The sequence below is a fragment of the Drosophila novamexicana genome, unplaced genomic scaffold, assembly GCF_003285875.2.
Source record: "Drosophila novamexicana strain 15010-1031.04,08,12 unplaced genomic scaffold, DnovRS2.1 tig00000121-arrow-pilon, whole genome shotgun sequence".
Taxonomy (NCBI): domain Eukaryota; kingdom Metazoa; phylum Arthropoda; class Insecta; order Diptera; family Drosophilidae; genus Drosophila; species Drosophila novamexicana.
The window spans coordinates 1,322,610-1,343,237 of record NW_020824773.1 but is presented as its reverse complement, the minus strand read 5'-3'; the positions used below and the strand labels follow the sequence as shown (position 1 = coordinate 1,343,237).

Genomic DNA, 20,628 nt, shown 5'->3' with positions numbered 1-20,628 from the left:
TTTTAATTTCAACTAAGCAAATGTTGCGAAAGTGAGAACAGGCAATTTCCTTGCCTTTCAAAAGTCACGAGCAAAAAGGATCAACCACGCCCACACTAACCGCCCCACTCGTTTCACTATATGTATATGTATATGTATATCCTGTGCAGCAACAAGAACAAGAGCGCACACATTTTAACCACTTGACTGCATTGTGGCTAAAATGGCAGCCAGAAGTCAAAGTCGCCGCCCGAAGTCAGTTCGCTCAGCTGTGCGCTTCGCCCGCACCCCGCCCACACGCCCATACAGTTGGCCCGCCCGTCTGGCAACGCCAGTGTTTTTGCCAATTGACATGCAGACCTGCCTGGCAGCCGTAAATCGGCATAAATAATTCATTATTGCCGCCTCGTTGCGCATAAATCAAGTCAGCCAGGCCAAAGCCTGCAACACTGAGGTCATATGGAGAAGTTGCCTCAGCAGCAAACTTGAACTTTAGCCAGCACATAAAAGTCTTGACAGACTGACTGCCTAAGTGAAATAAATACAAAAATAAAAGCATACCAGTAAAAACATGCAAAAAAGTAATTGGAGATGCCGGGGATTGAACCCGGGGCCTCTCACATGCAAAGCGAGCGCTCTACCACTGAGCTACATCCCCATTGAATACTCATCAGCGCAAACCATAATTTGAGCCAATGTTGTTAGTGAACATGCGCAATAAATTAAACTGGTAACAGGGATTCAAAATTTACATGAAAAAAATATGATATACAATGAAAACACATATACAAATAAACTTGATTTTACTGAATTTACACTGCTAAATAAATTCTTAAATATTCCCTATTTCTCTGATTATAACTTATAAACATTATTATTTGCCTTAATGCATTTTTAGTTTTATGAAACCAAATTGTGAGCAATTTAATTAATGTATTCACAATAACCAAATCACAATTACAAATGTGCAACTATTGCCTTGCAGTGCACTGCTTGGTGTGTTATCACGGCGCTCTTGTTAACATTTGGCTGCATCATTTCAACATGGGGATGTAGCTCAGTGGTAGAGCGCTCGCTTTGCATGTGAGAGGCCCCGGGTTCAATCCCCGGCATCTCCAAGTACATTTTTTGCACTTCCTTCCCTTTTTTAAAATGCACAACCATTCAAAATGCTTTTTCAGTATACTCTGAGTTGTTGCTGTGTGCTGTGCTGATCTAAAGCGCGATCGCATCGATTCATTTGATGCCGTTGCTCGCCTTACATTATTGTTTCGCTTGTGAATTGCTCTTTTGAAACTGTGCACGATCGAGTTTCGAGTACAAAACATTCCGATTTGAGATCACAATCGATCGCATTTTGCTTCTTCATTCGTAAAATCGATAAAGTGATCCATGTGACCAACAGGTGCGCAGCAACTTAAAGCAAGCAAACGTTTCAGCAGCGTCTCTCCGTTTGCACTATTGTTGTTGTTGTGAATACTATACGCCCGCATGATCGTTTCAAAATACAAAATTGTAAAATGCACGACATGTGTCGAAGGGAGACAGAAAGAGAGCAGCTGCCGCACACCAACAGCAAGTCAAAGCGAGACGAAGCGACGCAAAGAACCGCAACCAACGAAGCAATACCATTATGAGTGTCAGCACGTGCATGTGTGCGCGCGTAAGTGCTTTGTATGTGTGCGTATGTCTGTGAGGGTTGACGTCGCTCTCTTATGTTTTTCTACGTTTTTGTTGCTGCCCATTGAATTGAATGCGTCAGATCCGCTGGCTGCCGGCGCTGAGCGCCTGGCATTTTACTTAAATGATTGAACGATTTTTGCACGGTTTTTGAAATTAAAGTTCATTTCGGTTCCATTCTCGTTCCCTTTTCCAACACATCCAACAACTCACTGGGAAATAACAAAATTTCGATCTCTTATGACTGACAGCCATTGGTCAAATGCTCGAGCATTGGAGCAATGCTCATTAGCGATGTCTGTTTTCAGCTATATGCGGATCGAGTAAGAGAATTGGCATTCTGACTTAACTGAATTTTATTTAATTTAATCAGCTTAAGCTGATTTGGTTCATTTGAAATGCGACTGGCAGCGGATTTGGAAAAAAAGTTTTATTTTCTTAAGCTGTTGCGCAACTTTTATCTGCCTTGGCCCGCCTTTAACTCGGCCCCATTTGAAAAGAATATGCTCAGGTATTTTTGCTTAATCTCTAGCAACTCGCGCTCTTACCCTGCGTCCCTTCGGGGGCGGGCAGCTGCATTTAATTTCGGGCTGTTTCTTATTAATATGCATGCAAATAAAATGGCTGAGAAAAGGCGAGGGCATTTTTTCTGCTGTCCCAGCAGGGCGGCAGGTGTGCCCAGTTGCATGCCCAAAATGTGCATATCTCTCCGCGACCCTAATTAAATGTTAAGTGTAAACTTTAAATGCAATTGCAAATGCAATTTGTGCGCAAACTCTGAATGGAACTTTGCAGGTTTGTTAATTATAAGCAATTTCATAAGTTAATTTGCACGCACACACACACACAGACGTACACTCACACACGCTCACATGTGTGCGGCACAACAAATTCTTGCTTAAATTTCATTACGCTATAAGCAAATATGCTGCCCAGTTGCCCCTGCCATCTCCTGTCTCCCGTCACCCGTCCTGGCCCTTGGTTATTTTGTTTGTTCGCCAACTTTTACGAAAACTAATTAAAACGATAAGAGCGCCGCTCGCTGAGATGTAGCCCAAGGAGTCCGCGTACCGTTGTGCCCGGGTACAGTCAGCTTTCGAGTACTTTCGAGTATTATTTGATCATTATCTATGCTGCATGACTAAATTTCGAATTGCAGCCTTTGGGATGGTTTCTCCTGTTGCTGTTGTTGTAGTTGGGGCATTTTAGTTGTGGGTGTATGCGGGCTGCACAGGCTGCTGCTTCAGTGGCCATGCGGAAATTAAATAAATTCCATGAGCTGCCGAGCTACCCCGATCAATCATGGCCATGGCACACGTCAGCAACCACTCAAAATGCCACCTGTCAACTGTCAACAGACAAAAGTACAGTTGCCAACAAAAGGCGCGTGTGTGTGACTGACCAGCAAGGAGTCGCCCTACGTTTAAGTTAAAAAAATATTGCAGTTGCATTTTTGTAAATACTCAATCAGTGCGGGGCACGTTGTATTGTCAAAATAATTTCATAAAATAATAAATTTATAATAAATTCCAAGCGATAAATAAGTAAACTTACATTTCTTAATTTTTTATTAAATTAACAATATTTTCTTAAAATTATAATGGTTATAGATTCATAACTTGACTTTGTTATATAATTCAAAGTGAAAACTAAATATTAAAAATATATCAAAAAACATCAAAAATCATCATCACTTTTTACAACACCTATAAGTATATTACATAAAATACAAAAATTTGAAAAATTATTAGAGATCTCAAAAGAAAAACTTTTTTCCAATAAAACTGGCTAATACGTATTTTTCATTTAATATTTTATCATTATTTAAGAAAAAACACATATTTCAAGATGTTACCACGAGCATTTTCAGAAATCGAATAATACATATTTGTCGCCTGTTTTTCGTCTACATCTATATGTACTTGAATGGGCTTTGTTTTCTGGAATCGCAGCGGTTTGGTCAAAAAACAGTTGTCCGCATATGCATCAAGCCAGCTCCCCAACATGCATTCATCCTTGGTAAATCCTTCAAACAAATTGATACGCCATGCAGTAGATGCAGTCGGTTGGAAACAACGGTGGCTACTGCTGATAAGCGAGTCTCAATTGTGCACAGACAATGGCATTAACGCTTGAGAGTTATCATTTTAACTGAGCGCAGTGTGGGAACGAAATGTTAAATGCAGTACGTATTTTTTCCCTTATGTGGCATTATTAGGCACGCCTGAAACTATGCTGCATTTGTATGTGCATAGATCTATTCAGTAGAAACAGCTGTTTACAGTTCTCGCTCTCCCACTCGCTCTCACATTAACTTTCGCTCCTTTGCTGGGCTCTCATTTCAAGTTTTCAGCTAGAGGTGAGCGTTACTGTGTTACTCATGCAAGTAATATTAAGTTTTCAAATGTATCTTTCTTATTTATCACTGTTTTTATTAGCAAACCTAAAGCTTCTCTTAAGAACTGTCTTTGTCTCTCACTATGTGTTAGCAGCACGTGCTTTACTTTTTCCCATCCCAGTTAAACACTATACGATATTCACTCACGCAGCACTCACACTTCGTTTGCAATTGCCCATCGCTAGCAAGCTTTGAGCTCACCTGTGGCTTTTAGTGACTGGCCCTCTTGAAGTAGCGCCGCTGGCCTGGTCACAATCAGTAACAATTCGCCCGCGAAAACGGTTAAAACGTTGAAGCGCGAGAATTTCGATAGCGCCACGCGAGAAGAACTCGAAGAAGTGGAAGCAAAAAGGCAGCAACAACACAAGCAACAGCTAAAAATTATTTTACGTGCGCATGCGCCTCACACTTTATCTTCGCAATTCGCCGTCACCGACTGTCTCTCCGTTTTTGTCTCTCGCGCACTTCCCACTTATCTTTGTTGTTGATTGATTTCGACTCCAAACATCAGTTCGCTTATACGTACGTGTATTAGCATGTGTGTATGTGTGTGCTGGCGAAATACGTAAAGAAAACAGAAAAAAATCAAATAAAACTTAATACAATTTAAAGAGCAGTAGAAATAAGTGCACAGAAACAACGGCAATAACAAGGGCATTTATACTTTTGCCAACAACAAAACAAGCGACCAATACAAAACAAGCACACCAACAGTAACACACACACACACACACACACACATTAACGGATTGTTTATTAAAGCGGTAAGTTGAGGAGCTGTCAAACGCAGAATTTGCATGCAAAACTGCATGGAAGTGAAAAAGTTTATGTAATGCCTGTGCTTGTCAAACTGTGTGGCGGCGAAGTCGCTCGGCCTTGGCACAGTTTTAAGTCCTGGGCAAGCAAAATATAAGTACATTTTTAACTAAGCCTTAATTGAATATAAACAAGAATATATCTTAAATTATTTTTAATTGATGCTCTACAAAAACGAAACTTAAATAAATAAATTATATGCAATTAGTAATATTTGTGCGCCCCAAAAAAAAAAAACTTAATTATATGCAACTAAATGCAATAAATTGGGTAAAACGCCATGAAAATGCAATTTTCAATAGCAACAAAAAACATAAATTAAAATTTATATATATTAATTATGTGCTTGTTGTTGTTGTTGGCCATAATATGGGCACACGCAATGCGGCTCAAAGCTTGCGAGCAATCAACCTTAAAAGCCGCACACTAAATAAACTAAATGTGTAATAAACAAAACATTTTTAAGCAAAGCAAAATGTGTTGGCCTGTTAACAGTTAACTGCTTTTAATGGCCATAGCAAACGGCAGCAACAACTTGCATAATATGTAATTGTTTTGATTTATTTTTGTGACGGCTCCTTATGCCGCCGCTAGCCGCCAGCCGCCAGCCGCTAGTGTTGTGTTGGCACGTTCATGCACACGCCGCTGCCCAACACTGCCCATAAGCTCCCACTTCGCCCCCACTTCGCCCCTGCTGCACACATTCACACCCATTGCATAAGGCCATTTGCAGCGCGTATATTTTTCAAATGCGGCATGCATGCGATTTTTTATATACATTTTCTGCTTTTAGCTTGTTTTATTTTTTAACTCTATTCGCTTTTAACTTGCTTGGGTTATTTTTTCATGGCGCAGGCGTGCCTGTGATCCCCCGCCGCCTGCACACACCACTGCGATCTTGGCTGGAATTTCAGCTATGCCTCAGAGCAGGTTTCGTCAACGCTTTTTATTAATTCACCGGTTCGGTTCACCTGATTTCTTGAGTGTGTGCATTTTTGTCGCGTGTATTTCTGGTTTTCAAGCTCTTCTCACTCTTTTTCCACGCATTTTGTTGGCTTGTAAACGCAATCAGGCTGCGTTCTGCTGCGCTCCAAATCTATGCTAATTCAATTTATGATCTTGGCTATATGCGATCAAGTTTAGCAGTTAACACTCTACCGCTATGGGCCACCTCTTTTTGGCACATTCCTGCGTCAGCTTTGCCATGTGCTAATAACAAAGATTGTCAAAGATTTAGCCAGTTCTTGAAGTTCCGGAAAGCAGCATCTGGATCGCAATCAAAATGATCTTCAAATTGATAAATCTGCCCGAAATGATGAAATACTTTTTGTTATGATTGAGCAAATATTTCATATTTGTAGCATTCTTGTAGTATCAGGCAAATGTTTGCTTATCAAGATCCACGCTTCTTTTTATTACCAAAGAACCTGGCTAATGGCTATGGTTGTTAGCCTTACTTTAATCAGTGTTCAAAGTACTTGATCTAAATGTTCTTAGTTTCCGGGCAGGGACCTTCAAACTGCCAGAGCCCAAATATTTCGAGAGCTGGTATTATTTGTCCCTATCTTGAACTTGAAGAACTTTATGCTTTTATGTGGCTTAATCAAGAATTAAATAATATTGTTATAAATATTTTAAATGAAATGCTGGACTATTGAAATAATTGCTTAAAGTTTGCCTATTTACATCGTCAAACATTTTCTTCGAGTCATTGAGTCCTTAAATATAGTCCTGATACTTGCTTTAGGTCTTGCATATTAGAATATAGTAAGAAGAATATATATATATATTATAGTGACTACAGTTATCGATAGAACACGTTTCTGTAAAATATGTATATTTATCTTTTAACTGAACATTGAGTAAACGTGTCTTGATTTATAGTCTAAATACTCATTAGTTTTCATCCAAGTCGCAAGTGTTTTCGAATGATCTTCGAGTCAAGTACGAAGATTTAAATATATATAAATTTGCCAATTTTCACAATTATAACTGTAGATGCCAAGACCCATAAAATTCCCATATTTATTCTGTACAATTTTGCATTGTAATTCATTTTGAGTGGCATGCGAAAATCTGAACAATCGCATGAAAGCGCGAAACAATATGCGGCCCTAGGCATAACTCCCACATTAAATGGATGCCGGGTCTATAAATATTACAGCCACATTCAATTTCCACAAAAGTTTGTTAATTTTTGTTTGTCTCTCTGCTGCATTGTTAACAACTTTCTAGAAGTATTTTTTCCTCACTTAGGTTTAGTTCGTAATTTATCTATACAAATGTTTACGGTTGTTAGCAATTAATTTTTCAAATTCTCAAGACCTTGAGACGGCGTTACTTCTGAGTAAAAAACACCGTATGGGAAACTATTATATAAATAGACTTAAAGCTAAGCTCGACTGATCAATGATGCTTAGAAATTTGTAAGTCTCGCCTATGATAAACGCCTTTTGATGCGGGGAACTTTCGAATTTTGGTTATTTTGTTGTGCGTCTGAAATATGCATAAATTATACAAAATATCTATTTAATTAAATGGCTGGACCATTTCGTCGGCTGTAACGCCCCAAAACAAACGAAAACGAAAGCGCTGAACAAAAAAAAAACACAATATATATGTTTTTTATGGACGACACTAAAAAAACAAAATAAGAGACGAAGCAAAAGCCAAACGCGATCCCAACAAGCTGCGTTTTAAAGACAGCCAAAGAGGAGACGAGAAACGCCTAAAAAGAGCAGAGCCAAACAAGTACAAAAGGCAACACACACACACACACAGACACACGCACACACACACACTCTTGGGCACAACAAAAAAACTCAACAATTCCAAGCCAAAACTGGTTCTAGAATCAATTTTTATTTTCTCAAGCTCAACCAAAAAAAAAAAAAGACACACATATATATAAAAAAGAATCCCTCGGCAAGCTGAATGCACGAAAAATATTTTGAGGCAGCTTCAAAATGAATTTGGTTAACCAACCTCTCAGAACAGGCCAAACCCAACCGAAGCCAGCCAAACCAGCAGGCTGTCAGGCAGGCAGGCAGGCAGCCAGTTTTGTGGCGTCCAAGCTGCAGATACAGATACGACGAGTATCTCATACTCATGCCTACAGCAGCCGCAGCTTCCAAGCGACGTCTCTCTTTCTCTGGGCGCGCAGGCAGACGAGATCTTTTTACTTTATTTTGGTATTATTACTTATTTGGTTGTTGTTGTTTTTGGTGCTGCTTTGCCAGTTGTTATTGTAGTATGTGCTAAAAGTATCTGCACACTCGCCATCTCGTCAGTTTGGCATGCGGCATATGTATCCGACAGATACGCGCCTGGCACTAAATGTTTGCGCCAAGTTTTTGACCACAACAACGCGACTTACATAAATTGTTATTGTACTTTTGTCTATCTACTTCTTTGTATCCATTGGTGTTATTTTTTTAGTCTAGCTCTTGTGTAGCCAAAATATATTGTTGGTTCTTTAAAGAGGCTTTTTTTTATTTTGCATTATTTGCTCAAGTTTGTGAACTTCTTATTGGACTTGATTAACTATCGAACACGCCCAATCCTCAGCCTTTGGCTAAGCTAATGATTTGGGCTTATGCCAAAGATAAATTATTTGCTGGCATTTTTCTTCAAAAGCCTTTTACGTAACGATTTTGCCAGCAGACATAATTTTTCTTTCAAGATAACTAAGTTGGTAAATAAGTTTCTTAATACTTTATAGAATATCTAATGGTCTTTAGAGATTGCGAGATTTTCGAGCTGAATACATCTGCCTCAAACATTTATGGATTATCTTTACCTAATTTGAACTTGTTGTTGTTAATTTCCTTAATGTATCTGCAACAAAATCAAACCAAAGAGCGCAAGAAAATTCATAGGCAAAGTTTAAGAAAGATTAGCTTAAATTGTGTGTGAAGACTCTTCATTCATTTCCCGTACGTGGAACTCCTTGAATAAAAAACCAAAGCTGGAATCAACTATTTATTCCCATGTTAGTCTTGTGGTGAGAAGCTTGAAGCCGCAAAGTAAACTTTTGTTCATTCAACCTTTGACCCGCGTTTTCCATCCAAGAGCGGTGAAATTTCTAAAAAATGTATGATCTGAATTTTAACAAACATCTTTGAAAATGAGTTTGAGCTCGATTCGATAGCAAACAAAGTATCAAATGTTTTTCGCGATTTTTCCACATTCCACATTCCTCACTTCGATCAATTGTCAAGCGCCTGAGCAAAATCCGGAACTCTTTTGAGTCATCATCATTTCAATACAATATTATGCATAGAGCCCCACAACACCTTAGTTTAGGATAGATCGGCCTACCAATATGCTGCATATAAGTCAGATTTTCAGAATTCCTTGACATTAATTCTTTTCAAAATTTTAGTTTAAAATAACACAAAAACATCTGACCTTCATTTGCATTACTTGTCTGGTAATTTGATTAAATTTATGCAACTTTGCGAATACGTTAAATTTATTTTTAGCATTTAAAGACAGCTCAATAAAATGGTGATCAAAATTCAAGAATATTTACATAGTTTCTTACTTATAGATTGTAAGTTGAATTAACGCTCAGATTTGCTTCAAATGCGCTTTGCCAATGATCTCATCCGCAAGACCCACACTTGAGTTCGCTGACTTGAGAAATATTTTTATTATAACTAATTACGTATCAAATATTAATTTTTGTTCGCTCAACTTATATTTATTTGCTTCAGTACGCTCCGCACTTTTGTTTACCATTAATTAATAAGTATCTGGGAAAAAAAAGCAAAAATATATTTACACTCGTTGTTTGTCATTGCCGCAGTTGGATTAACGTGCTAAATGCTAATGGCGTTGTCCGGCTTTATTTGGTTTTTTTTTTTATGTTTGTCTGATCCGCAGATGATCTTGGGTCTATCGCGAGTCGCTTGCAAATGATGCGCTGCAGGTGTCTGCCTCAGATGCTGGTGGGGCAGACGGGTCACAGTCACATTGTTTGCGTTTGTCATTGAATATCAAACGTGCAATCGGCGAGGGGCGGTCCAAAGTAATTTAAAGTAAGCTAGTTCGACTATTAAATGCCCTTTACAAACAAGAAATTCTGGAAAAACACTGGACATTATGGCATAAATTTAAGCTCTCCAAATGCCAGATATACGCTCAGTTATAAAAGAATAAGTAAATAATTGGGGCTCATCTTAAATTATTTTGAATATCATTTTGCATGTGGAAATGGGTCAGCTACTTAGCAGAACATTCTCAAATATTATCCTGGATGGCAACTAGTTAAAAGATATCTCTAAAATACTATATTATATTGTGTAATATTATATTATATGAAAACATGCAGAATAGCTCCCAACTCACATGTTCATTCAAAACGAAAGCTTTATCTGAGCATCATACTGAATGTGAACATCATTCTGTTAGTGGAATCAGTTTAAAAACAATAAATAGTTGTCATTCTGAATGAACCCAACACTCACAAATTTATTTCTATTTAACTTCTATGCAGATGTTTTCAAACAACTAAACAGAATACCAACTTGTGCTACAGGGCATTTAAACATATTCATAACCAGTTTTGCATAGTTTCCCATGGCTATAAGTAAAAAAAAAAAAACCATTGCTAACAATTCTCAGTGCCCGCAGCGACAACAACAACCGCCAGTCACTCTGGCAGAAACAAGATGATGGCGACAATCTCTGAGATGCGAAAGAGCCTCGATTGGGTCTCTTCATTGGGCGCATCTTGAGAGCTGCTAATGAGTTTTTCTTCTTTTTTTTTTGGTCGCCCCGGGCGCAATGTGTGAAGATCTTTGTAAGTGATTCATGAGTGAGTGCGAGTGCCAGTGCGTGTAATTGCACTTTCCACACAAACTAAAAAAAAAACACTAAATATATAAATAAATGAATATGAAAAGTAATCCAACCAGGTGCTAAACGCCAGCTCAACTTAAAAGCTCTATTCATTTTACTTGACGTCATTGTTCAAAAAAAAAAAATTAATTGTTTTTACTCCAAAAACACAAATCTCAGCTGGTTGCTTGTGCTTCATTGAAAATCAGCATGGCGATAAGATAATTTATAGCCCAACCACTGAAAATTAAAGACCAGAATTCTTGTCTAAAATCAATAAATAAAAACAATTCACTTTTTTTTTAACCTAAGTCAAACGCCAGCAAAATTAAAATGTGTTTTAAATTGTTGCGATAAGAACAACAAATACAAAAGAGACATAAATAATTACTTGGGTTAAGTTATCTGTTAAAAGTAGAACTGTCGTGCTTATCATCGTGACACGAACATTCACGTTTCAGTTTGTTGTTATATTTTCTTAAAATTGTTTGGCATTTTGTCTTAATATAGTATTTATATAAGCGTGTTTTTGATTTTCCACTTATTTTCCGCTCGTAAGGATGGGCTTAAAACTTCCACACTCAAATTTGTAGTAGTCAATTTTGCAACAAGAGTTGTAACAAATCTTAGCAAATGATATGTTTTAAGGCAGATCGAATTTAAAGTAAATTAAGTTTTCCACCCATTTTTCGCACGCGCAAGTGGATTATTTCGCCTTAGTGTTGACTAACGGGGAAAAGAAAAACTTCTGTAAGAAATGAATCTACTTAGCTGTTGTCGTGTTTGTCTCGTGTCACACACCCATCTCCAAAGGGAAGTTGGTCAGTTTAACAATGCAATTAATGTGTTTTATGCACTCACATATCATCTTTGTGTAAGTGAAAGTTCTGGTCGCTTGGATTTCACCTATGAGCATTACTTTTATAGCGCTCACATATGAAAATCTCAACAAAGCACTTGAATACAGCGCAATGTCGTAAGCATTTGTTTAATTTATTACGTGGTCTTTTGGTCGTTTTTTTTTATTATTTTTGTTTTTTAAGTCTGATAACCGACATTCTTATGCTTTGTTTTTGTTTTCATTTGTTTCTGTAAATAGTCATTGTCATAAGCCTTAAATAGCTCGTGAGGCATCATTTTAAAAAAATGTGAAGGGCTTATATAATATTATCCATAAATGAAGTTTGCTCTCTTGACTGTGCAGCTGAGTTAATTGCAATATTTCGAAAGGCTAAAATCATATTTTGCTTTCAAATTTATTATTGAACAGTCTTTTTTTTTTGCTGTTGCTAGCAAAGGATTTGTGAGGGAAATGTAGCTACTTTGCAGCAGACAAATAAATAATGTAGCTCATACATAATGGAGTTTAGGGTTTCTCTAAGCAATATTATTAATGGCAAGCAGATTAGTTAAGTAAGATCTATAAATAAATATACATTAATCACGAATACCTTAAATCTATGCAGTTGCCTAATAAATAAATATAATTATATTAAGCTGGGCATCTCGAGGTCAATGATTGTTAATTCTTATATAAATAATGATCAACACGCAACTACGTGTAAATACAAAACCTTCAATAATCTTTCGGTTCTGGCAACTTAGCTGTTGACTCTAGGCACGGCTTTGGTTCCCTTCTTTAAGCTTTAACTGGTTGAGAATTGCAAGCGTCAAGCAACGAAATTGGTTCAGCGTGCATGGGACTGTTTATTATCAACTGAACAGCAGGCAATTCAAATTCAATTCAAATATATATATATATATATATATATATATATATATATATATATTTATATATATTTGAAATCAATATATATATATATATATATATATATATAACAATAATAATAAATATATTTCTTTTATGCTTATAAATAGATAAATTACATTTTATTTTCCTATCTTTATACTTATTAAGTATTTAATAGTTATTATGCACTTGTAGAGGGTATTATAATTTTGTAATTAAATATGTAACGCATATAAGGAGACTTCTCCAACCTCGTAAGCTATATCTATTCTAGATCAGCCAATTGATATAGCCAAGCCCACCTGTCTGATTCCATGAGAAGCAGTCTCTCAGTTTAAAAGCTATCGTCTCGAAACTTTGCATAGGTCCATATTTCCTCTGCAGCCAGTGCATTAATCAAAAAGTCGACATGTCGACCGGATCGGAATACTATATCATATAGCTGTCATAGGAACGATTGGTCGAAAAGTAGATTCTCGTGTGAACAAATTTTATGTTGACCAAACGAAACCCGACATTTATCAGTTTCACTGTGCTTCCTATATATGTGCGAAATCTTATCAACATCGGACCATATATCTTACCATATAGCTACCTTAGGAAAGATCGGTCGAGCAGTAGATATGGTAAATATTCTGTTTTCCAAGATATTTTCATCAAACTCAGTATATACGACCTTCACTTTTCTCACGTATCTGCAAAACAAAAATGTGCATAGGTGTAGTAAATCTTCGACGCGTCGAAGATGTCCTTACTTTTTATTATATTTATTGCAATTGATAACGTATAATAAGTTGGACAGAATATGTTATAATTCATCAGATATAAACGTCAATCATTGTTTGTTGTTGCCAGTTCTATAATAATAACACAGTATTTACAGCGAAAATAAAGTATATTGCACTTGGCTGACATAAACATGAGAAAACGAAATCGAGCTTAAAGATTCTAGGGCTAATCAACGATGAAGTGTTGCCAATTAAATTTATAGGGTTGCCATAATTGCCATGATGATAAGAAAGGGTATTATAACGTATCTGCTTGGTACGTTTACCAGCTGTTAAAATTACACATAACATAAGAAAACCCAGCTGAAGAACCAAAATATTATTTTATCTGAACTAAATCTTCCGACTTCTGCTCTGGCACCTTGCAAATCCATTCACTACTATGATTAGCTGCGGTTACAATAATTTTCTCCAAGCGTACACGGAATGACTCATTGCCATGTTAGCAAATGTCTGTCAAAGTTCTCACATCTTTGCATTTCATAATAGCAACTCGGCTAATCTCAACACAAATAGCCTCTCCGAGTTTGAAGTATGTCAACTGAAATCGCCGAGAGCATATTCAAGTACAATATGTATTTAAATTATTTCTCATATGTGAGAATAGTTGCTGGAAATTGTGCAAAGCCCGCTTATCTAAAAAATTCCAGAATGCTTGGCGGGGTATGCGGCATTTCCTTTTCGGGTTTTTTTTTTCGCTTATCAGCTTCAATTTGCATGTTGCTTTCGAGAACGTGCTAATATTTGATTTGGAACAGTTCGAGACACTGGCAACTTAATTAAATTTCGCGCTGCAAAGTTTTTTCTAAAACAAACGAAAATAATTAAAATATGATTTACCTGTGGTATATGTATAAAGTGTATGTGCCGCGAGCATTTCACGTAAAACAAATTTCCGTTTAATTGCGCGCTTGGCTTTTCCTGCTGGAAGAAGAAAAACCCTGTAACAATATTGCAATTGAAAGTTCTCGACTACGCAATGCGCTGTTCGCACTTTAATGAGACAGGTGATTGAATTGAAGTCTAGTGACTCTTAAACTGTGACTAGAATGCAGTGACTGCGACTCAAAATGTGAAATATTTCCAACTCCTGAACCTGTTTAATGTATTTAACAGGCAGGAGGAGGCATTTCCGATTTCTGGAAGTATATATATTCTCACTTTTGAGGCAAGGTCATTTTAGCATAACTCGAAGATTCTTAGAGGAAAATCTATGCGCATTAAACATATTTCACTTGTTGAATACATCTCTTTATTATTCCCCAAATTGAGAGAAAAAAAGGTATAGGTAGCGCCTTGCGCTTTATAAATATATCTGGATCTTCATCATTCTATGTAGCATATTTTATGAATACAGATCTTAAAATTTAATACCCTGAATCCATTGAAAATGGGAATTTTTTGTTTCCGACCCATAAAGTATATATATTCTTGATCAGCCACAATAGCCGATTCGATCTAACCAAGTTCCTCTGCCTCTCCGTCTATAGCTTCTAGAATGGTATATACAGATCAAGTATCTTCAATTTTATATCTGCCGCCCGCCTTCCCTTTTGCGCGTGCTGCATTTGGTGTTGATAGAAAAAGGTACAGGGTATTCTCTCTAGTCGGGCATCTCGATTAGAGCATTCTTATTTGTTTATTTTTTAACATTTTTGAAGACGCACTTTACCCATAATTGAATATATTCTTATTGCACGCTGAAAACAGGGCATAAATATTACTAACAATAGTTTTTAACGGCAACAAAGTATTTTTTTTAGCGCGTTTGTCATGTGCGCAAAATGCTGAGAAACGGAGACGGATATAGCATCGGACATTGGGCCGGACTGACAGCCAGACAGGCAGACTGTGCTACCTGTGCTGCTGCCTAACGGCTAATTTGTTTTAATGATGAGAAACCGCTTAAATAAACAAACAACAACAAGCACAATGGAGGCTGTTGTCGCGTAGCCGTTCATGCGGGTCTCTGCGCTGCTTTCAGGGGGGAGGGCCCAAACCGGGGCATATTTCTCCATTGTGACTGATAAAACTAATGTGTGTGAGTAGCATGTGTGTGTGTGTGTGTGTGTGCGTGTGTGTGTACTTCATGCTTGATTGCGAATTCAATTAAAGTTTGCACACAGCTCCTCAATCGACAGGGGCCCACGAGCGGGGCATGTTTGACAGACGCGGGGGCACACAGCATGAATGTAAACCTCAAAAACTTGAGCTCTGTCCGAAAAAAAAAGTTGAGTTCTGCTCATAAATTTATAAATTATATGAATATAACATTCATAATAAAAAGCTTTGACAGCCTTTTGTCTATATAACAATGAAACTTTTATCTGCCCATTTTAGTGCAATTTTTGCCATTTGTTTATAAGCTCATTTTCATGTCAACATTTTACATATTGTTAATAACGTTTTATTTTTTACCATTTTATTGAAATTCAATTAGTAACGACTTCTTTATCTTACGAGAAGCTAAAGATTTAATTTAATCAAGTCACAATAAATATTATTATTACTTTCTATTTATTTCAAGGTATTTCAAATAGAAGTCTAGAAGTTATTAGAAGGCTGAGAAATTAGGCAACATTGGCTAAAGGCTTTATTTAATCAAGTCACCTCAAATATTATTGTAGATACTTAAAAGACCTCGAAATAAATATAAAGTAAATCTACATCTTTCAAACTGTTCTATTTATATATTTTAAAAAACTATTGAAGTTTGGCAACAATGGAAGGAAAATTCAAGGCTTCTTTAGCCCACTTTTTATTAATATAAATAAATAATTGTATCACCAATTGCCTCACTTCGATTATGCATTTTAAATGCATTAACACCTGTTTAAATATTATTATTGTTTTTCTACTTGTCTAATGAAATGCGGCAACAAGGCATTGCTAGTAAAATTGAAATTTGTAATAGCCGTATAACAGATATGGCCAAGTTTTAACATCTTCGTGTATGCACATGCACAAATGCGACCCTGAGACTTTATTAGCTTAGGCAATTGAATTGTGGCTTTCCATATTAATAACCGCAATACTTCAAAGCCTTTTAAAATTCCAACGACCCTGAACTTACCTCGTGCACAGGTACGCGTAAATGTCATGCCGTGAAATAAGAAAACAATTCTCGAGCATTTCAAATGATACGCAGGTATTTTTTGTGCGGCACTTCCTTTACATTTATTTGCGCATGTTCGAGTCGAAATTATTTATAAACATATTTATACATAATCATTTGTTTTGTCCGCTGAATCATCTCTGGGAAGCAACTGTCTGTAAGATTTATGGCCGGGCAGGTAAGACTCGTAATTGAAGCCCTGCGAATTAATCGGTTCTGTTGAATGAAGCCCCTCCCCTACCCGCGCTGCGCGCTTAATTTATTTAACAAAAATCCGTTGCTCAACTTTCAAGATGCGCTCAATAGACGACCTTGACTGCCAGATCAGACAATAACAATTTAAAGCTTCCCCCTTGAGTTTCTATCGTAAGCGCTTTTTAATGAATCAAAGTAAACAATGAGGCGCAAAAAGCGAAAATATATCTGAAAACAAGCAACGAAAAATACAAATTCAAAAAAATAATAATAATAGCAATTGTGCATAGCACATTTTTGGCGCTTTGGTACATACATGTTTGTAGGTTTTTAGTACTTTGTTGTTTTAGGAAGCGGAACTGACAATTCGAAAAAACGTCACAAACAGCCAAAAAAAAAAATAATTGCAAATACTTAATTGATAGGCGGAGAGCAAAGGAAGCAAATGTATGTTCACACATAAGGCTAATAAAAATGTATTTTAATTGAAAAACATGCAAAATAATAAATAAATTTAATTTTATGAATTAAATATAGCTTTACAAATATTTAAAAGAAAGTGGTTAAAATAAATCGGTAATATATTAATAAAACGGATCTTAGGAAATTCCAGCAGATACTCTACAAAATAATCAAATCTGCACTATTAGAAAACTTGGCTCTCACATCTGCTCTCGCGAGCCAAGTCAGAACTATGTCATGTTATTCTATTGCTTCCAAACGTGGGAGCTACAACAGAACTTTATAAATTGTTACCTATACTTTTGGCAAGCGGAAAGTGCGTACATAAGCTTTATAATCCGTCAAAAAGTTGTTGTACAAGCTATTTAGTTGCATTGTCGCAATTCATGGCATTAGCTGTACTTATGTCAGACGCCTGGAAATGCCAAAAACAAAAATCACGTAGCCTGACGCAACGCCCACGATAAGAGTCTACATATTCAGGTATTCTGACCCATGAGCACATGCCAGTGGAATTTCTATTTGGGCTGCCTTAAAGCACGGCCATACAAATATTTAATAAACATAAATGAACAGTATTTAGCAGATACATACAACTTGAGTTTTGACATTAACGCGGGTATTGGCCAATTGAAAATAAAGCTGGCGTAAAACACGTACACACAAAGTGCTGGAAATGTGGGTCAAAGTGTTGTCATGCTGCCGTCAGGCAAAGGGCAGGCGATAAGCCAATTGCTGATAACAATCCAAGAATGAAAGGCTACGCTTATCAATTTATCTGATATCAATACGCAGCCCATGTCATCAAGAAAATATGCTCAACCACTTTACCCGCTGCGGGTTTGTTGATCTATCAAATTGTGTATGGGCATTTCTCGACTTTCTTATCACATGCACGACTTTCAGGAAGCCGCCAAAGATCTTTGCGCCATTTCAATTAGAGCACAACTGAAGGTGAATCGTGCGCTCGTAAACACGCAAATATACAAAATGCTCATTACAAAAATCTTCCAAATTATCAGCAAATGAATAGCGAAAATAGAACGAAACTGGCTGAAAACAAATAAAAGCTGCTCTAGTCGGGAGTGCCCCACTAAGGGATACCCTGCGGTAGCTAAAACATTAAATACTTGATCTGTATATACTTTTCTAGAAGCTACATGTCAGGTTATGTGACCCAAGCCATTAAAACCAAAGAGATTTGCTCAAAGAGTAAAGAATTTCGATATCGATTCTTATGGATTGCTTGGAAGCTGGGAAAGTTCTCGATTATAGGAAACAAACGCGTACTGCCCAAATGTTAGGAGGACCTGCGCTTAAATCTCTATCTCATATATCTCTCGACAACAGATGAACGGACGTGACTAGATCGACTCGACTATTGATGCTGATCAAGAATATATTTTTGTGGAGTTGGAGATGCTTCCTTCCGCTTGTTACATACGTTTGCATAAATTCAATGGGTCCAGGGTATAAAAACCCAATTTCATAGAGGCCATATCTACATCACAGTGGAGCTTGTTCGGAATAATTATAATGAGAAGTAGTTTCTTCATAAATTAACCGATTGTACGAATTCGACTTGAGATTTGAGAAAGGTAACTTTTTACAAAATAGTCTGAACGGGAAAATGTCAATAAACTGTATATAACTTTTAAGCAAGTTTTCCTTTTCGTGTAGTTTTCCCTATTTCAAGACTACCTTAAGTCACACCTTTAACGATTTTTCGGGTTTGTTCAACTCTCTTTAACTCGAACCAATATATTTCGATCCTTTTTTGCTATATTGTTCAATCTTCGCAAATAATTTGTGTGCCAATTCAATTCACAGTGTAATTCTTCTTTGCTTGCAGCCATGTCCACATCTACCACGCCCAAAACGCCTACGCCGCCCACGCTGCCGCCGGGCGTGACCAAAACATGCCACATAGTCAAGCGACCCGATTTCGATGGCTATGGCTTCAATCTACACTCGGAAAAGGTGAAGCCGGGTCAGTTCATTGGCAAGGTGGACGCCAACTCGCCGGCGGAGGCAGCCGGCTTGAAGGAGGGCGATCGCATACTGGAGGTCAACGGTGTTTCCATTGGCAGCGAGACACACAAACAGGTGGTGGCCCGCATCAAGGCCATTGCCAACGAGGTGCGTTTGCTGCTGATCGATGTGGATGGCAAGGCCATTGAGATGCCGTCAAAGTCGCCATCTTCGCCCGTGACCAATGGCAACGGCAGCAGCAGCAGTCCGCCCAGCTATGAGGGCACCAAGCAGGAGATACCCGGCGCCAGCGCCAACATCAGCAGCATTAGCGTGACCAGCACGAAGCGCATCTCGAATGCGAGCAGCATTCAAAGTGGCAGCACAATGAATGCCAGCGACATGGATGTGGTGGACAGGGGCATGCCCATGGCGCCAGCGACAGTGCCACTTGCAGCGCCAATCTCAGCTCAAAATGGCAACAAATCGCCGAGCAGCAACAGCAGCAGCAACAACAACAACATTAACAGCAGTAGCAACAACAACAACAACAACAATAACAACAACAGCACCAGCAAAATGATGAGCACACCGCCGCCGCCATCGGCCGCCGTGGCCAGCTTGAATAACAATGGCAGCGTCTACAGCAGCAGCAACAGCACCAACAGCAGCGCCGCCAACGGCAACAGCAATGTACTTGGCAATGGCAGTGCCACGCCCACAGTGCCAGCGCCCAATGGGGGCATGAATCGGGCGGGCAGCTTGAATTTGCCGCTTACCGTGGCCGAAATGCGTGCCAAATTGGCCTCGAAGAAGAAGTACGATCCGAAGAACGAGAGCGTTGATCTAAAAAAGAAATTTGAAATTATACAAAAACTCTGAGATCCCACTCTGTACATCCCACAGCCCACACCCACGCCCATCCCCCCATATCATGCACAACATTCTAAAAAACGTACTTGTTATTATGTGACACGAAGCGCACAAAAGAGACGATTAACTATTATATAATGGCTGGCAGATCCATATTATATATACATTTATATATAAACATATCTTGTCCAAACACGGAGTTTTTGCGATATGTTTTCTTTAGCTACGGCAGGCATAAATACTTTATAATACTTAATAAACTACCTAATTAATTAGTACGCAAAAGTCACTTATGAATTAAGCAAGTTTTAAATTAATTATTCTAGCCTAAGCTAAAGCCCCCCACACCCGCCCTCTCCCTTATCCTGCAACTAAACAAAATTTGAACCCAGAAAGCAGCGTATCGAAACGTATTGAAGCCCCAAAAAACTGTTTGAACTTGCGCCTAGTTAAAAAAGAAAAGACAAGCCCCACGAAAACATTTCATAAGAAAAGAAAATCTGTTGAAAATTAAGCATTTTTTTGCACATTTTTGTTTTTTGATAATTATACTATATACTAAGTTTTTGCTTTGCATTTTCGGCTAGTTCACTGAAATCTTTCGTTGAATTTTTACCATACCTATATATATATAAATATATATACACATTTGTACATGGTATATATGTCTGTATTTAGTTTAGTTATGTGCTTTTTACCGTAAATAAAGCAAAACAATGGAAAACAAAAGGCCTCGCTTTTGCTGTGACATGTGTTT

The 20,628-nt window shown here is 37.7% G+C and overlaps 1 protein-coding gene, 1 long non-coding RNA gene and 2 other non-coding genes across 4 annotated transcripts; 2 read left to right on the top strand and 2 right to left on the bottom strand.

The window, feature by feature from the left end:
• Positions 1–565: 565 nt before the first annotated feature.
• Trnaa-ugc lies at positions 566–637 on the bottom strand. The gene has a single exon. It is a non-coding gene; the product is annotated as a tRNA-Ala (tRNA).
• A 388-nt stretch (positions 638–1,025) lies between these two features.
• On the top strand, positions 1,026–1,097 carry Trnaa-ugc. The gene has a single exon. It is a non-coding gene; the product is annotated as a tRNA-Ala (tRNA).
• A 3,226-nt stretch (positions 1,098–4,323) lies between these two features.
• LOC115757889 (Na(+)/H(+) exchange regulatory cofactor NHE-RF1) lies at positions 4,324–20,622 on the top strand. Its single transcript, XM_030698334.1, has 2 exons — positions 4,324–4,821; positions 18,880–20,622. Exon 2 carries the CDS (start codon positions 18,882–18,884, stop codon positions 19,878–19,880), a length of 999 nt encoding a protein of 332 aa, XP_030554194.1. The 5' UTR covers positions 4,324–4,821; positions 18,880–18,881; the 3' UTR covers positions 19,881–20,622.
• Positions 12,666–13,389, bottom strand: LOC115757890. The gene is made up of 3 exons (XR_004017377.1): positions 13,223–13,389; positions 13,063–13,162; positions 12,666–13,006 (listed from the first exon to the last, which is right to left on the bottom strand). It is a non-coding gene; the product is annotated as an uncharacterized LOC115757890 (long non-coding RNA).
• Positions 20,623–20,628: the final 6 nt, after the last annotated feature.

Bases quoted from the DNA above. Each gene is read 5' to 3' on its own strand.
- LOC115757889 (XM_030698334.1), top strand. From the start codon at position 18,882: ATGTCCACATCTACCACGCCCAAAACGCCTACGCCGCCCACGCTGCCG.